The sequence below is a fragment of the Halichoerus grypus genome, chromosome 14 (assembly GCF_964656455.1).
Source record: "Halichoerus grypus chromosome 14, mHalGry1.hap1.1, whole genome shotgun sequence".
Taxonomy (NCBI): domain Eukaryota; kingdom Metazoa; phylum Chordata; class Mammalia; order Carnivora; family Phocidae; genus Halichoerus; species Halichoerus grypus.
Window position 1 is genome coordinate 63,700,736 of NC_135725.1, and position 13,200 is coordinate 63,713,935.

The following is a 13,200-nucleotide window of genomic DNA, read 5'->3' on the forward strand; positions in this document are numbered from 1 at the left end:
ATAGCATTGGTTCTTTCTCTGGTATTTGTTTCCAAACTTGACAAAAATAGGTCAAGTTTATAACATAACCCCCATGAAGATTACTAGGTCTTCAACATTCTGTAGGAAATTAGTTGGAGAAAAAAACACTTAAATTTCAGGACAATTACTGAGTCTAAGAGTTTAGAACTAAAAGCTACCTCCAAAGCATTTGAAATGCTGTTAATGGCTACTCTGAAGTGATATTACCAGTTTCCTCATATGACCCAACTCATTCTTTCTTTCTTTCTTTTTTTTTTTTTTTAGAAGTGGAAGTGGAGGTGGCTGGGGAGCAGGGGCAGAGGAAGAGGGAGAATCTCAAGCAGGCTGGATGCCCAGCTCAGAGCCCAATGTGGGGCTCAGTCTCATGACCCTGAGATTATGACCTGAGCCAAGATCATGATCTGAGCCAAAATCAAGAGTCGGACACTTAGCCAACTGAGCCACCCAGGCGCCCCTGACCCAATTCATTTTTTAAATGATAGAAAAATATTAAGTGAAATTTTAAAAAACAACTCTGTCACTGAGGTCAATTATACAGGGAAGGGTGAAGAGCTGAGGTCTAGCTCAGCTGTCTGTAGTTTACCATGTAGTCATGGGTAAGTCACTTATCTCTTTGTCTCAGTTTCCTTATCTACCAAATAAAAATGAATAAATTGAGATTCCTTTGTACTCACACCACGAGCAGTGGAGCTGGACCTTATTCCCCAGGGACACATACACATAGGCTCACGTTCTGCTCTTGGGCTGTAGCGCACACGGGTGTGTGTGTGTGTGTGTGTGTGTGTTCCTGTTGTTTTAAGGCAGCAATATGTAAATAGGATGCAGGTTATGCATAGTCCCGGTTCTAATCCCACCCGCTTTTCTGCAACGATCACTACTTTTATATCAAGAGACACAGCTCTGGAGAACTGCACAGTTGTGGGCCATGGGCCGCCCAAAGATTTTTTTAAAATGCATCAATTTTTTAAACACTAATTTATTTCTATTCATAGGATCTAGTATATATTCTGATCATTACATTCTTCCTTCCAAATCTGCTTTACTTAGTTCTACCAAACTGAAAAAAACACCTTCCTGCAAATTTCCCCTTCCAACGAAACTTTCAGAAGACAGAGCGCCCTTGCTCCGTGGACATCCTGATCACTCTAAAAGGCTGGATGCCCTATTGGTCCTATAGCTGCCTCCGTTGGAGGCCCAGAAAGGTCTGCAGTAACAGGGTTTGCCCAGGACCTGATTGGAAGCGGCTTCTTGGAATTGAAAAGGAAAGCTGTTTGGGTTCCCAAAAGAGAGAGAAATGACCACTCAAATAACAAAAGTCTAATTTATCACCTCTGAGCCCTTCTTAATGGCAGCGAGATCCATGTAGATGCCAAGCCAGACAACTGCACGTGTGTGTCTGTCTGAAGGACCAATATTCTCTTAGAGCAGTTCTCTTCATCAGTGCTCGTAAAAAGAGCAGCCGTCCCCCTGCCTGCCAGGAGCAAGGCTGTTCCATCAATTAGTGGCACTTCAGCCACCCAGATGCTTCCACCTTCTTCCGAAAAGCAGCCTTCTCCCAGACAGCTCACACTGAAATGGCACCTGCTAACCTCCATATGACTCTCAGGCACTGATGATGACAGGCTGTCCAGCCAGCCTGTCGATTGCAGGGCTGCACGCTCAGGTGTCAGCACTTGGCAAAGTGTGTGACAAAACCAGAGTCAGATGAAACCGGACTTAGCACAACCCATCTGGCCACTCTTGCTAGGAATGGGACTTAGTGGGAAATGATGAGATAAGCAAGCTTGAGCCCCAGATCAGGAGCTTCACCACGGGACAAAAGACCTTCCAAAGGGGAAGTTAGGTTGACAAGGCTTTATATCAAAGTGTAACCTAGATATCTGTCACCTGGGTCTTCTCTGTCCCTTGAGATCTAAATAAACATTGCCTCAAATCACACAGCCTGTGAAAATCTGAATTCTCTGACTTCTTGGAGGCTTAGGGTCTCTGCCTCACTCTTGTTTATTGCTTCCCCGTCTGGTATCTTAGCTCTGCAGCTTGTCAGGTTGCTTATAAAAAAGCACGTAGGAGCCTGGTAGACCTTACCAAAAGTTGGTGTCATTGAGGAGAATTGCATTTCATATCCCTTCATGGTATAGTTAACGGTCCATATGAAGAGCGCCTGGGTGGCTCAGTCGGTTAAGCGTCCCGACTCGGTATCAGCTCGGGTCATGATCTCAGGGTCTCAAGATCTAGTCCCGCATGGAGGGTGGAGCCTGCTTAAGATTCTTTCTCTCTCTCCCTCTGTGCCCCCCTCCCTGCACCCACTCTCTCTAAAAAACAAAACAAAACAAAACAAAAAACAGTCCATATGAAACTTTTCTTTTGTCTTAAGCCTTGCGACTCAAGGTGGTTCAGAGGACCAGCAACACCTCTATAACCTGGGTGCTTGTTAGAAATGCAGAATCCTGGGCGCCTGGCTGGCTCAGTTGGTTAAGCGACTGCCTTTGGCTCAGGTCATGATCCTGGAGTACCAGGATCGAGTCCCACATCGGGCTCCCCACTCAGTGGGGAGTCTGCTTCTCCCTCTGACCCTCTCCCCTCTCATGCTCTCTCTCACTCTCTCTCTCAAATAAATAAATAAAATCTTAAAAAAAAAAAAAAAAAGAAAGAAATGCAGAATCTTGAGCCCCACCCCACACTTGCTAAATCAAAATCTAGATTTTAACGAGATCTCAGGAGACTCTGTTTGTTAAAGTGTGAGGAGCACAGACCTAAAGTCCTTGTCCATTAGCTCCCCGTGGAGGGTTCTCTTTGGCCTGGCCCTCGCTATACATAATACCCAGCCTTTCCTCTTCTCTTTCTTCCCCCTCCTTTCTCTCTGGTTCTTTCATCTCCTCTCTCCCTGTCAGGAGCTTCAAACACATTCCCTTTTCGTCAGGAGCAGCCCTCCCCTCCTCAGGGCCAATCGCCACATAGGCCCTGAAGGTCTCACCAGCTATCAGCCTTCCATTCTTTTCCCAAGCTGATTAAAATGTTTTTCTAAACAAGCCCCATCCCCCACCCCCTCACCCCCCCACCCCCGCAAGAGGGACTCTGATACCAGCTATTACAATAAAAGAAACCTATCTCGTTACAAAGGATACCCCAGATTTTATAAAGACATCTGGCTTCCAAACAGACCCCTAAATCAATTCCAGGTTATAAACTATCATACAAGTGTTAGACCTGGGGAAACTGAGTCTCCAACAGGAAAGTAAATGGCTCAGTATCATTTTGTAGTTCTTGGCAGGGGCAGGAATAGAAAAGTTCTTATACTTCCCAGTGTGGGCTTCTCTCCACTACGGCCCTGATCATTCTACTTTAAGCCGAACCTTTATGTGGCCCCCTGATTCTCTTCCTGCGCGGTAACTGGGTCGCCTGAGCTGCACGTATGCATGGGGTACGCATGGGGCGCCTGCTGTGGACAGCAAGCACTGTTTGAAGATAGGAGGCAAACAGACCCCGTTTTCCCACGCCCCGTGCCTTTGCCCAAACTGCTCCCCACACTGAAGTCCTCATTCCCACCGCATCTGCCTGGCAAACCTCTCCACATCTTTGAGAATCAGCAGCTGGGAGCTTCTGGACTCCTCCAGACAATATTAATCACTACCCGCTCTGTGCAAGCTCACAAGTATAACATTTCTCCCATCGTTTGTTAGGTCCTTTTTTCCTAGCTGTCTCCTCCGAAATCAAGTTTCCTCCAGGGATGGGTGTACCCTGTGACCCTCGGGGCCCAGCACAGGAGAGGCTCAGTAAATGTTCTTTTTCTTCCCCCTTTCTTTCCCTTGGAAATCCCTAGCAATTAATGCTATTGGTCAATCTTGTCCTGAACTCAGCCCCTTCGTCCTCAAGCAACTTGCCCCTTTCTGGACCTGGGCTGCCTCAGACCCATCCCCCTCCTCCTCCCGCTGCCACTCATTCCTCGGCCCGGCCCCGCCTGGCCAGCTCCCTGGCCAGCAACGGACTGTTGCTCTCCACAGGGACCAGTCGCGCCACCAGGACTTGTGTATGACTTTTTGAAAATCATCCTACCTTCTGGACCTCATCTACAAAATGAGTGGGTTTGCCTCATTAGCCGTGTTGCAACTCACAGGCGTGTTATTATCCGCTGTGAGGTGCTTTGTAAGTAATTGTTTCATATAAATCATAAGGCTTGCCATGGTCTTTTTTAATAAATAGAGAAGATTAAAGGTTATCCCTGTGACTGGCATGCTCAGTCGCATTCTGATGTGCTTTCTGGAATAGGAGAAAAAGGCCTACGTGTAGCTGCAGGGATCCCACACAGGCTTGGGCACACAACACCTTAGGATTGTGTCCTGTCTCACAAACATAGAGTTTTCCATCATGTGTGTCCCAACTGGGCAAAGTCTGATCTGTAAAATTGTTTTCAGCTCCATCATCTTTTGAGCTATAAGGTCTGGAGAAAAGACCAAAAATTGTGAAATTGTGAAAACTGTGAATTTCCAAGCCCCTCCTGTGATGTGGTAGCTCCTCATAACATTTAAATCTCACTCAGGAACATTTGAATGGGTAACAGTCTTTTAATTTTTTTCCTCTGCCTCCTTGGCTTTGCTTCCAGGAAGCGAGAGGAAGAAAACAAACGAAGGGAGGCAGAACAGCAGAAGGGAAGGCTGAGCCCAGATTCCTGCAGACCCCAAGCCCTTCCCTGTCTGCCCAACACCCAGGCTGAGCCCCACGGGCAGAGCCGGGCCCCCAGCAAACAGCCTCCCACCAGCGACACAGCCCAGGACCCTGAGGGGAGAGCCTGTGGAGGATCTCCAGGCAGAGCCCCCCAGAGGGAGCAGCATCTTTGCCCAGATGTGCAGGGAACAGACACCAGAAAGCCAAACGGTACGTGTATTGCCTTTGTTACTTGATGGCGACCCACGGACTGTGGGCTCTCTTGATTGGTGTATTTAGTCCATTTACATCTAAGGTAATTATGTCAGCACCGAAGACTGCCATTTTATTATTTATTTCTATTTATTTCCTCTGGTTCTCATCCCTGGTTTTTGTTTTGTTTTGTTTTGTTTTTTAAAGATTTTATTTATTTATTTATTTGACAGAGAGAGACACAGCGAGAGAGGGAACACAAGCAGGGGGAGTGGGAGAGGGAGAAGCAGGCTTCCCGCCGAGCAGGGAGCCCGATGCGAGGCTCCATCCCAGGACCCTGGGATCACGACCTGAGCTGAAGACAGATGCTTAACAACTGAGCCACCCAGGCGCCCCCTTATCCCTGTTTTTTGTTTTGTTTTTTTTTAATTTTTTCCCCTTCCTTTAGGGTACTTGAACATCTTTTAGGATTCCATCTTGATTGACTGATAGTGGTTTTGAGTATATCTCTTTCTACAGCTTTTGTGGTGGTTGCTGTGAGTATTACCATATACTTATATGTATAATGTATAATATATAAGTTATAAGGGACTTCTTATAACTAGTACCAATATTTTACCACTTTGAGTGAAATGTGGAAACCTCATTTCCATTTAGGTACCTTGACCTTCCGCATTTTTAAATATCATTGATTGGGTACCAGATGGTATTATAATTTTTGTTTCAATCATCAAATATAATTTATAAACACCACAAGGAAAAGGATCATCTCTTCTATGTACCCATAATTCTCTTTTTCTCGTTTTGTCCTCCTTCCCAGTGCACTAGATTCCCTCTTTTATCATTTTCTTTCTGTTTGAAGAAACTTCTATGGCCAGTATTTAAGAGTAGCTCCACTAGCCACAAATTCTTTAAGTTTTCCTTTGTCTGAGAATGTTTTTTTCTTTCTTAAAGATTTTATTTATTTATTTGCCGGAGAGAGAGAAAGAGGGAACACAAGCAGGTGGAGAGGCAGAGGGAGGAGCAGACTCCCCACTGAGCAGGGAGCCTGTTGTGGGGCTCGATCCCAGGACCCTGGGATCCTGATCTGAGCTGAAGGCAGACGCTTAACCGACTGAGCCACCCAGGCGTCCCTGCCTGAGAATGTTTTGATTTCATTCCTGAAGAGTTGATAAACCAGATCCAGAATGCACACTTAGCAGGTCTTTCCTTCCCACACTTGAAAGAGGCTGTGCCACTTCTGGCTTCCATGGTTTCAGACAAGAAATCCACTGTTGATCAAATTGGTGTTCCTCGGTAATGTTTCTACTTAACATGTCACTGCTCTCTGGCTGCTTTCAAGATTTTTCTTTATCTTTGGTTTTCAGTTTAACATGATGTGTCTTGGTATGGATTCTTGGAATTTATCCTATTTGGATTTTGCTTAGTATGTTGGGGATCCCCAAGACTCCCCCCCGCAAAGTTTAGTAATTTGCTAAGAGTCGTCACAAGACTCAGCATATATTTGTATTCACAGCTAGGATCTTTTATAACAAAGGGATACAAATCAAGATCAACAAAGGGAAGAGGCACATGGAGCAAAGTCTGGAAGAAACCAGGTGCAAATTTCCAAGAGTCTTCTCCCAGTGGAATCACACAAGACATGATGAATTCCTCCAGCAATGATTTTTTTTTCCATTTCTTTTGCTTTATTTTTTTATTAACATATAATATATTATTTGTTTCAGGGGTACAGGTCTGTGATTCATCAGTCTTACACAATTCACAGAGCTCACCATAGCACATACCCTCCCCAATGTCCATCACCCAGCCACCCCATCCCTCCCACCCCCCTCCACTGTAGCAACCCTCAGTTTGTTTCCTGAGATTAAGAGTCTCTTATGGTTTGTCTCCCTCTCTGGTTTCATCTTGTTTCATTTTTCCCTCCCTTCCCCTATGATCCTCTGTCTTGTTTCTCAAATTCCTCATATCAGTGAGATCATATGATACTTGTCTTTCTCTGATTGACTTATTTCACTTAGCATAATACCCTTTAGTTCCATCCACGTCGTTGCAAATGGCAAGATTTCTCTTTTTGATGGCTGCATAATATTCCATTGTATATATATACCACATCTTCTTTATCCATTCATCTGTTGATGGACATCTAGGCTCTTTCCATAGTTTGGCTATTGTGGACATCTCCAGCAATGAATTGTAACAACTAGTTAGCCTTTTTTCTACCAGGAAAACACACCTAAACTTAGGACTCCAGGATTTTTATTGGGGTCAGTTACATAAGTATCCTCTGCCTAGCATATACTCAACTCCAGACTCCCAGAAGGAAAACAGATATTCTGCATAAATTATATCATTTGCCCAGAGCAATTTAAGCATATTGAGCCATTCTTACAAATTAAGGAACAGTGAGAGCCCTCCAGAACTCTAAGTGCAAAGGTCAACATAGTGAAAAAGGCAAATAATGTCTTAGTAGTATTATAAAAATAGTTTTGACCTTTTGGACCCCAGAAAGAGTCTATGAAATCTCATGGTGACCCAATTCAGGGCTTGGACAATTCATTCTCTCTCTCTGAACCTTAATTTCCTTACCCATAAAATGGGGTGGGGGAAGGAATACTCAAAAAACAACAAATGAACAAACAAGCAGAAATAGATTCATAAATACAGGGAACAAACTGATGGTTGCCAGAGAGGAGGGGAGTGGGACAATGGGCGGAATGGGTGAAGGGGTGTGGGAAGTATGGGTTTCAGTTATGGAATGAACAAGTCACGGGGAAGGAAGGTACAGCGCAGGGAATACAGTTAAGGGTATTATCATAGTGCCTCTGATGACAGATGGTAGCTGTACCTGTGTGAGCACAGCGTAACAAAATTACGATGCTGTATGCCTAAAGCTAATGTAACGTTGTGTCAACTATATTTCATTTTCAAATAAGAAAAAAATGAGTGCATACTCTCTACCCTGCAAGGCAGTTATGAAGAGAAATCAAATAATTAATGTAGAATCTTATTATAGCCCGTGACTTGTACTAGGTCTTCAGTAACTACTGTTATTAAACCACACTGATGATCTAGCCAAGAACAGCTACATAAAAGTACACGTGAACGGCCACAAACATATCCAGAATGTAATTCCATAACCCACTTTACAGTGATAATGCATCAGCAATGTATACCTTAAGGAGGTCTGATGCTTTGTTATATACTCATTCATTTATTCATTCAGCTAGTGTTAACTAGACTCCCGTGATGTAACAACCACATCGAATTTCCTCAAATTCTTTCTTAGTTTGAGGTCACTGCATATTACACTCCCCCATTCATATGAATAAAAGTGCCTCTTATTTTTCTGATCTCGGGATGAATGTTACTTCCTCTACACAGCCATCCCTTCCCACGAAACAAGGCTTCATCTTCCTGCTATACGTTCCCATAGGTCTTCTATACTTCCATATTAGGAAAATCATCACCTTTTACTGTTATTACTGGCTTGGCTGTTTTTTCCAAGAGATTACAAGATCCTCATAAGATCAGAGTTGTTTCCATTATATGCTGCTATGTAAAAAACAAACAAAAAACAAAAACAAAAACTACACTAAAACTAAGTGGCTTAGAACAACAATTTATCATTTCTCATGATTCTGTGGGCCGGCTGGGCAGTCCCTCTACAGTTTTACCCGTTCTCTCTCATGTGGCTACATGCGGGTGGAGGGTCAGTTGAAGTGGATGGTCTAAGATAGACTGACTTAAATGTCTGGCAGATGATACTGGCTATGAGCTGGGATTCCTTGACTCTGCTTTATATGGCCTTTCATCCTCCATTAGGCTAGACTGGCCTCCCTACACAGTGGTCTCAGGGCATCATTCTAAGAAAGCAAAGGCAGAAGCCACAAGACCTCTCGTGGAATAGGCTCCAGAATGTGCATGCTACATTCTATTGGTCAAAGCAAGTTATATGCCCAGCCCAGACTAAATGATATGGAGAAATATACTCTACTTTTGTGCATACTAGGATGGGAGCAATTTTTTACTATTAAAGAATCTATCACAGTACCTTTTTGGTCACAGATTATTCACATTCCTCCCACATGCACAATATTCTCAAAATTATCTCAGGACCCCAAAATGTCATCTCAGTTATCACATCAAGCTTGAAGTTTGGGATCTTGAGACCTATGTCATGTCCAGATGTTGTCAAAATTCCCCAGGTGTGGGGCGCCTGGGTGTCTCAGTCAGTTAAGCGTCTGCCTTTGGCTCAGGTCATAATCCCAGGGTCCTGGGATCGAGCCCCGCATCGGTAGAAAGCCTGCTTCTCCCTCTCCCTCTGCCTGCTGCTCCCTCTATGTGTGCTCTCCCTCTCTGTGTCAAATAAATTTAAAAATAAAATTAAATAAAATTAAATAAATAAATAAATAAATAAATAAAGAGATTCCGCAGATGTGAATCTTTCCAGTTCAGGGACTAGCCAACCAAAAACACATATTATCAACCCCTCTCCACACCCAACAAGCAATGGTGAGACAGGAACAGAATAACCACAGTAGACACCTTTGTTCAAAAGGGGAGAAATAAGAGGCACATATAAGGCACTAGTCCATAACAATTCTGAAAGCCAACTGGTTACACATTAGCAGTAATAGAAGTATGGAATGTTCCTTGATTAGGGTATGGTTTTACCCCTGTGTGTGGTTTCCTATTCTATTATTCTCCTTGGCTCTTGGCTTTGCCACCTGGGTTCTTGGTTCTGCTCTCTGAGACATCTTCCTTTCCCATAAGACATAGTGGACGTTTGCAGCTAAACAGCTTTCTTCAGCCTGTTTCCTGCCTATAGGAAGTTGAGGTTCCAGAGGCTCCTGTTAGTTTTGAACTGCCTCAGCAGTTCAAGCTAGTGATACTCTTTGTGATACAATTACCTCAGAAATTTCATGGGTTTCAGGGGCACCTGGGTGGCTAAGTTGGTTAAGCATCTGACTCCTGATTTTGGCTCAGGTCATAATCTCAGGGTCATGGGGTTGAGCCCCACATCAGGCTCCATGCTCAGCGAGGAGTCTGCTTGGGATTCTCCCTCTCCCTCTGCCCCTCCCTCTGCTCGTGTGCTCTGCTTCTTTCTCTCTCAAATAAATAAATAAAATCTTTAAAAAAAATTTCGTGGGTTCCCTATGAATCTGATTGGATTCACTCCATGTTCCAAAACTACATCCATAATTATTTCTCAAACAGGCCTCTCTCTACTTTGGGTGGCTCAGGCTACTGTGGGAAAATGCCCTTGAAGTTCTTAGATGTTCTTTTGTGTAGCTTACAGTACCTTACAATGTACCATCTTAGATATTTTTGAGGTCTTAATAAAGGGTTGGACAGTAATACTCCTGATTTGATCTTTATCCTTAAGTCATATTTTACTAAGAGATTCTTTCATTGGCTGGAAAGAATGAATATGCGAAACAGCTTTCTTTGCTAACCTGGCACATTTTAGGCTCTTTGTATTTCCTCTAGATTCTGCTTGTAAACTGAGCAGTTCTTTCCTAATTTTACTTCTTTCTACCCACACCTTATCTCATGCAGCTAAAAAAGCTGGTTGATATTTTCTTCAGTTATTGCCCCTGGAACTCTCCTAATCCATACCTACAAATTCATTAGGTATGTTTTCTGTCTTCTGAGTTACTGCAGGTAACTTTTGCCCATTTTGCCAATTATTCTGCCACTGAATAATACCATTGACCATTCTCCAAACTCCAATAGCAATTTCCTCTCTGCTCTCTCAGCCTTTGGTAATAGTCTCTTTATTGCCTTCCCAGCTTCTGTTCACTCATCAGTCCCTAAGTCAAAGCTATGGGTTTTGTTAGGCCAGCACCTCTCATTTTTAGCTTATTGGTTTCTGTGTTGTTTATCTCTAGTGACGTAACAAATTACCCCCAAAACTAAGTGGCTTAAAACAACGACTTCTTATTTCTCACAATTCTGTGGTCACTTGGGCTCACTCATGTGGCCGATGGAACTAGAAAGTCCAAGATGGCTTCCTTTACACGTGTGGCCATTGGTGCTGGCTATTGGCCGAGGTGTCTCGGATCTCTTCTACATGACCTTGCATCCTCCAGGAGGTTAGACCATCTTCCTTGCATGTTGTTCTCAGGGCAGTGCTCTGAGAGAGAGAAAACCAGAAGTGACAAGCTCTCTTGAGGCCTAGGCTTCAAAACTTTCCTATCACTTGTACCACATTCTGTTGATCAGAGCAGTTCACAAGGCCAGCCCAGATTCAAGGGGATAGAGAAACATCTTCAAACCAGAGGTTTGAGCTCTGAGCTCTGGGAGGAGTCTGCTAAAGTTTCTCTCTCCCTCTCCCTCTGCCCCTCCCTGTGCTTGCTCTCCCCCTCTCTCTCTAAAATAAATCAATCAATCTTAGAAAAAAAAAAAGACATGAAATGTATTCATTAGGTGTACTCATGTTTTCTGTAACAGAGTTCCATTTTATGGCAAAGCTTTGCTTCCACTCAGTTCACTAAATCACTCATGCAATGCATTCATTCAACAGATACGTTTTTGAGCCCACACTATGTATACACACTATGTACCAGCCACACTTAACTATAATTGGGGCTAAGGACCATACCATCAGCATATTTCTTACAACAGTGAGCAGAAAATTGGTTACATAGGTAAATACTTCTTGACCTGACTCCTCTGAGAAAGCACCCATTAAAAGTTTGATGGGTTTGGGGCTTACTGTGTACCACAAGAATTACACTTAATCCCTGTTATTTCACATGGACAGTGTTTTCCCCCTAATCCAGTGCTCTACAGAACAGAGAGAAGGGGGAGCACAGTTATTTCAGACTTTTTACAAGTACAGAGGGTAATTGTGTTTCCGCTTATTAAAAAACACCTTGGGACTTTTTTTTTTTTTTTTTTTTTGAGACAGAGAGAGAGAGAGTGCATGGGTGGGGGGCAGAGGGAGAAGGAGAGGCAGAATCTTAAGCAGCCTCCACGCTGAGCATGGAGCCTGACACGGGGTTCTATCTCACAACCCTGAGATCATGAGCTGAGCTGAAATCAAGAGTTGGATGCTTAACTGACCGAGCCACCCGAGTGCTCCAAAACACCTTGAGACATTTATGCTACAAGACCAGTCAGATCTACTGTGGATCTGATCACATTCAGATAATCAGTCATCTTACATCCTGAAAAGCCCACTAAGTTTCAGTTTTTAATAACCAATCCTTTTGTCCTTTAATTACACTGATGCTAGTTAGACTTTCTATCCTCACTTGGAGGGGCTGATGGTATAAGTTCTGATCCAAGTCTGAAAGCCTGAAAAGTAGCAGCACCTGGGCAGCTTTGTCTAAGGGCAGCTTTGTCCCAGCTCAAGCAAAGAGAGCAAATCTGCCCTTCCTCCACCTTTGTTCTATTGAGGCCCTCCACAGACTAGTTTAAAGGTGATCTAGGACATGGTTTTATGATCTTCAAGCCATGTATGGCTCATAAAATGAATTTAGTGGATTGGACCAGGATAATTTTCATGAAATAGACTATATTAGAAAATCTCAAGGTAGGGGCGCCTGGGTGGCTCAGTCATTAAGCATCTGTCTTCGGCTCAGGTCATGATCCCAGGGTCCTGGGACAGAGCCCATCAGGTTCCCTGAACAGCAGGAAGCCTGCTTTTCCCTCTCCCTCTGTCTGCCACTCCCTCTGCTTGTGCTGTCTCTCTCTCTGTCAAATAAGTAAATAAAATCTTAAAAAAATATATCAAAGTATATTGCACATAATAAAGGTAATAAATTTTATTGTATGTCTATGCACAGAGGGGTGTGTGTGTGTGTACATACATGAATATGAGTATACTGGGCCACAATGTCAGATTTGTCAAAAATTTGAAAGTCACTATTCTAAATAATTCTGAAGCAGGGGAGCTCCTCATTCCTTTGAGGGCAGGCACTGGTGTCCTGAATAGGGACCTTTGGGAAGAGCCAGATTCAAATATACAGATAGGGTCTCAGAGAAACCCAGCATCCAAACTTTGGGGAAGAGTAAATAGAAGGGAGGCCAGTCAGCCTGATTCAGATGTAAGGAGGAGGAGCTCCAGTTTCATGGGCAGCCTTTGCCCTCATTTACCTGCCTAAGAGACCAGGGTACAAAGGAAAATAGGGAGATTTTTTGGGAATCAAGAATATCCATTGACTGGAGCTTCTCCAGTATAGTCTTGCTGGGAAACCCCAACATAATTGGGCAGAGGGCACCCCGAGCCACTTTCTGTTTGGCCACATTCTAAAGAAGAGTCACAGCTGCTTCAACTCATCAGTGCTCATGCAGTGTAGACCTTGAGGGGTAGGC

General features: G+C 43.7%; 1 protein-coding gene across 5 annotated transcripts in view; it reads left to right on the forward strand.

Moving 5' to 3' along the window:
* INVS (inversin) overlaps window positions 1-13,200 on the forward strand; it is a 159,775-nt gene that overhangs the window by 121,655 nt on the left and 24,920 nt on the right. For all 5 annotated transcript variants that reach the window (XM_036074130.2, XM_036074134.2, XM_078061516.1 and 2 more), the window contains one exon: window positions 4,622-4,893. In XM_036074130.2, the coding sequence (XP_035930023.2) occupies window positions 4,622-4,893 (272 nt within the window). The remainder of the gene's footprint in view (window positions 1-4,621; window positions 4,894-13,200) is intronic.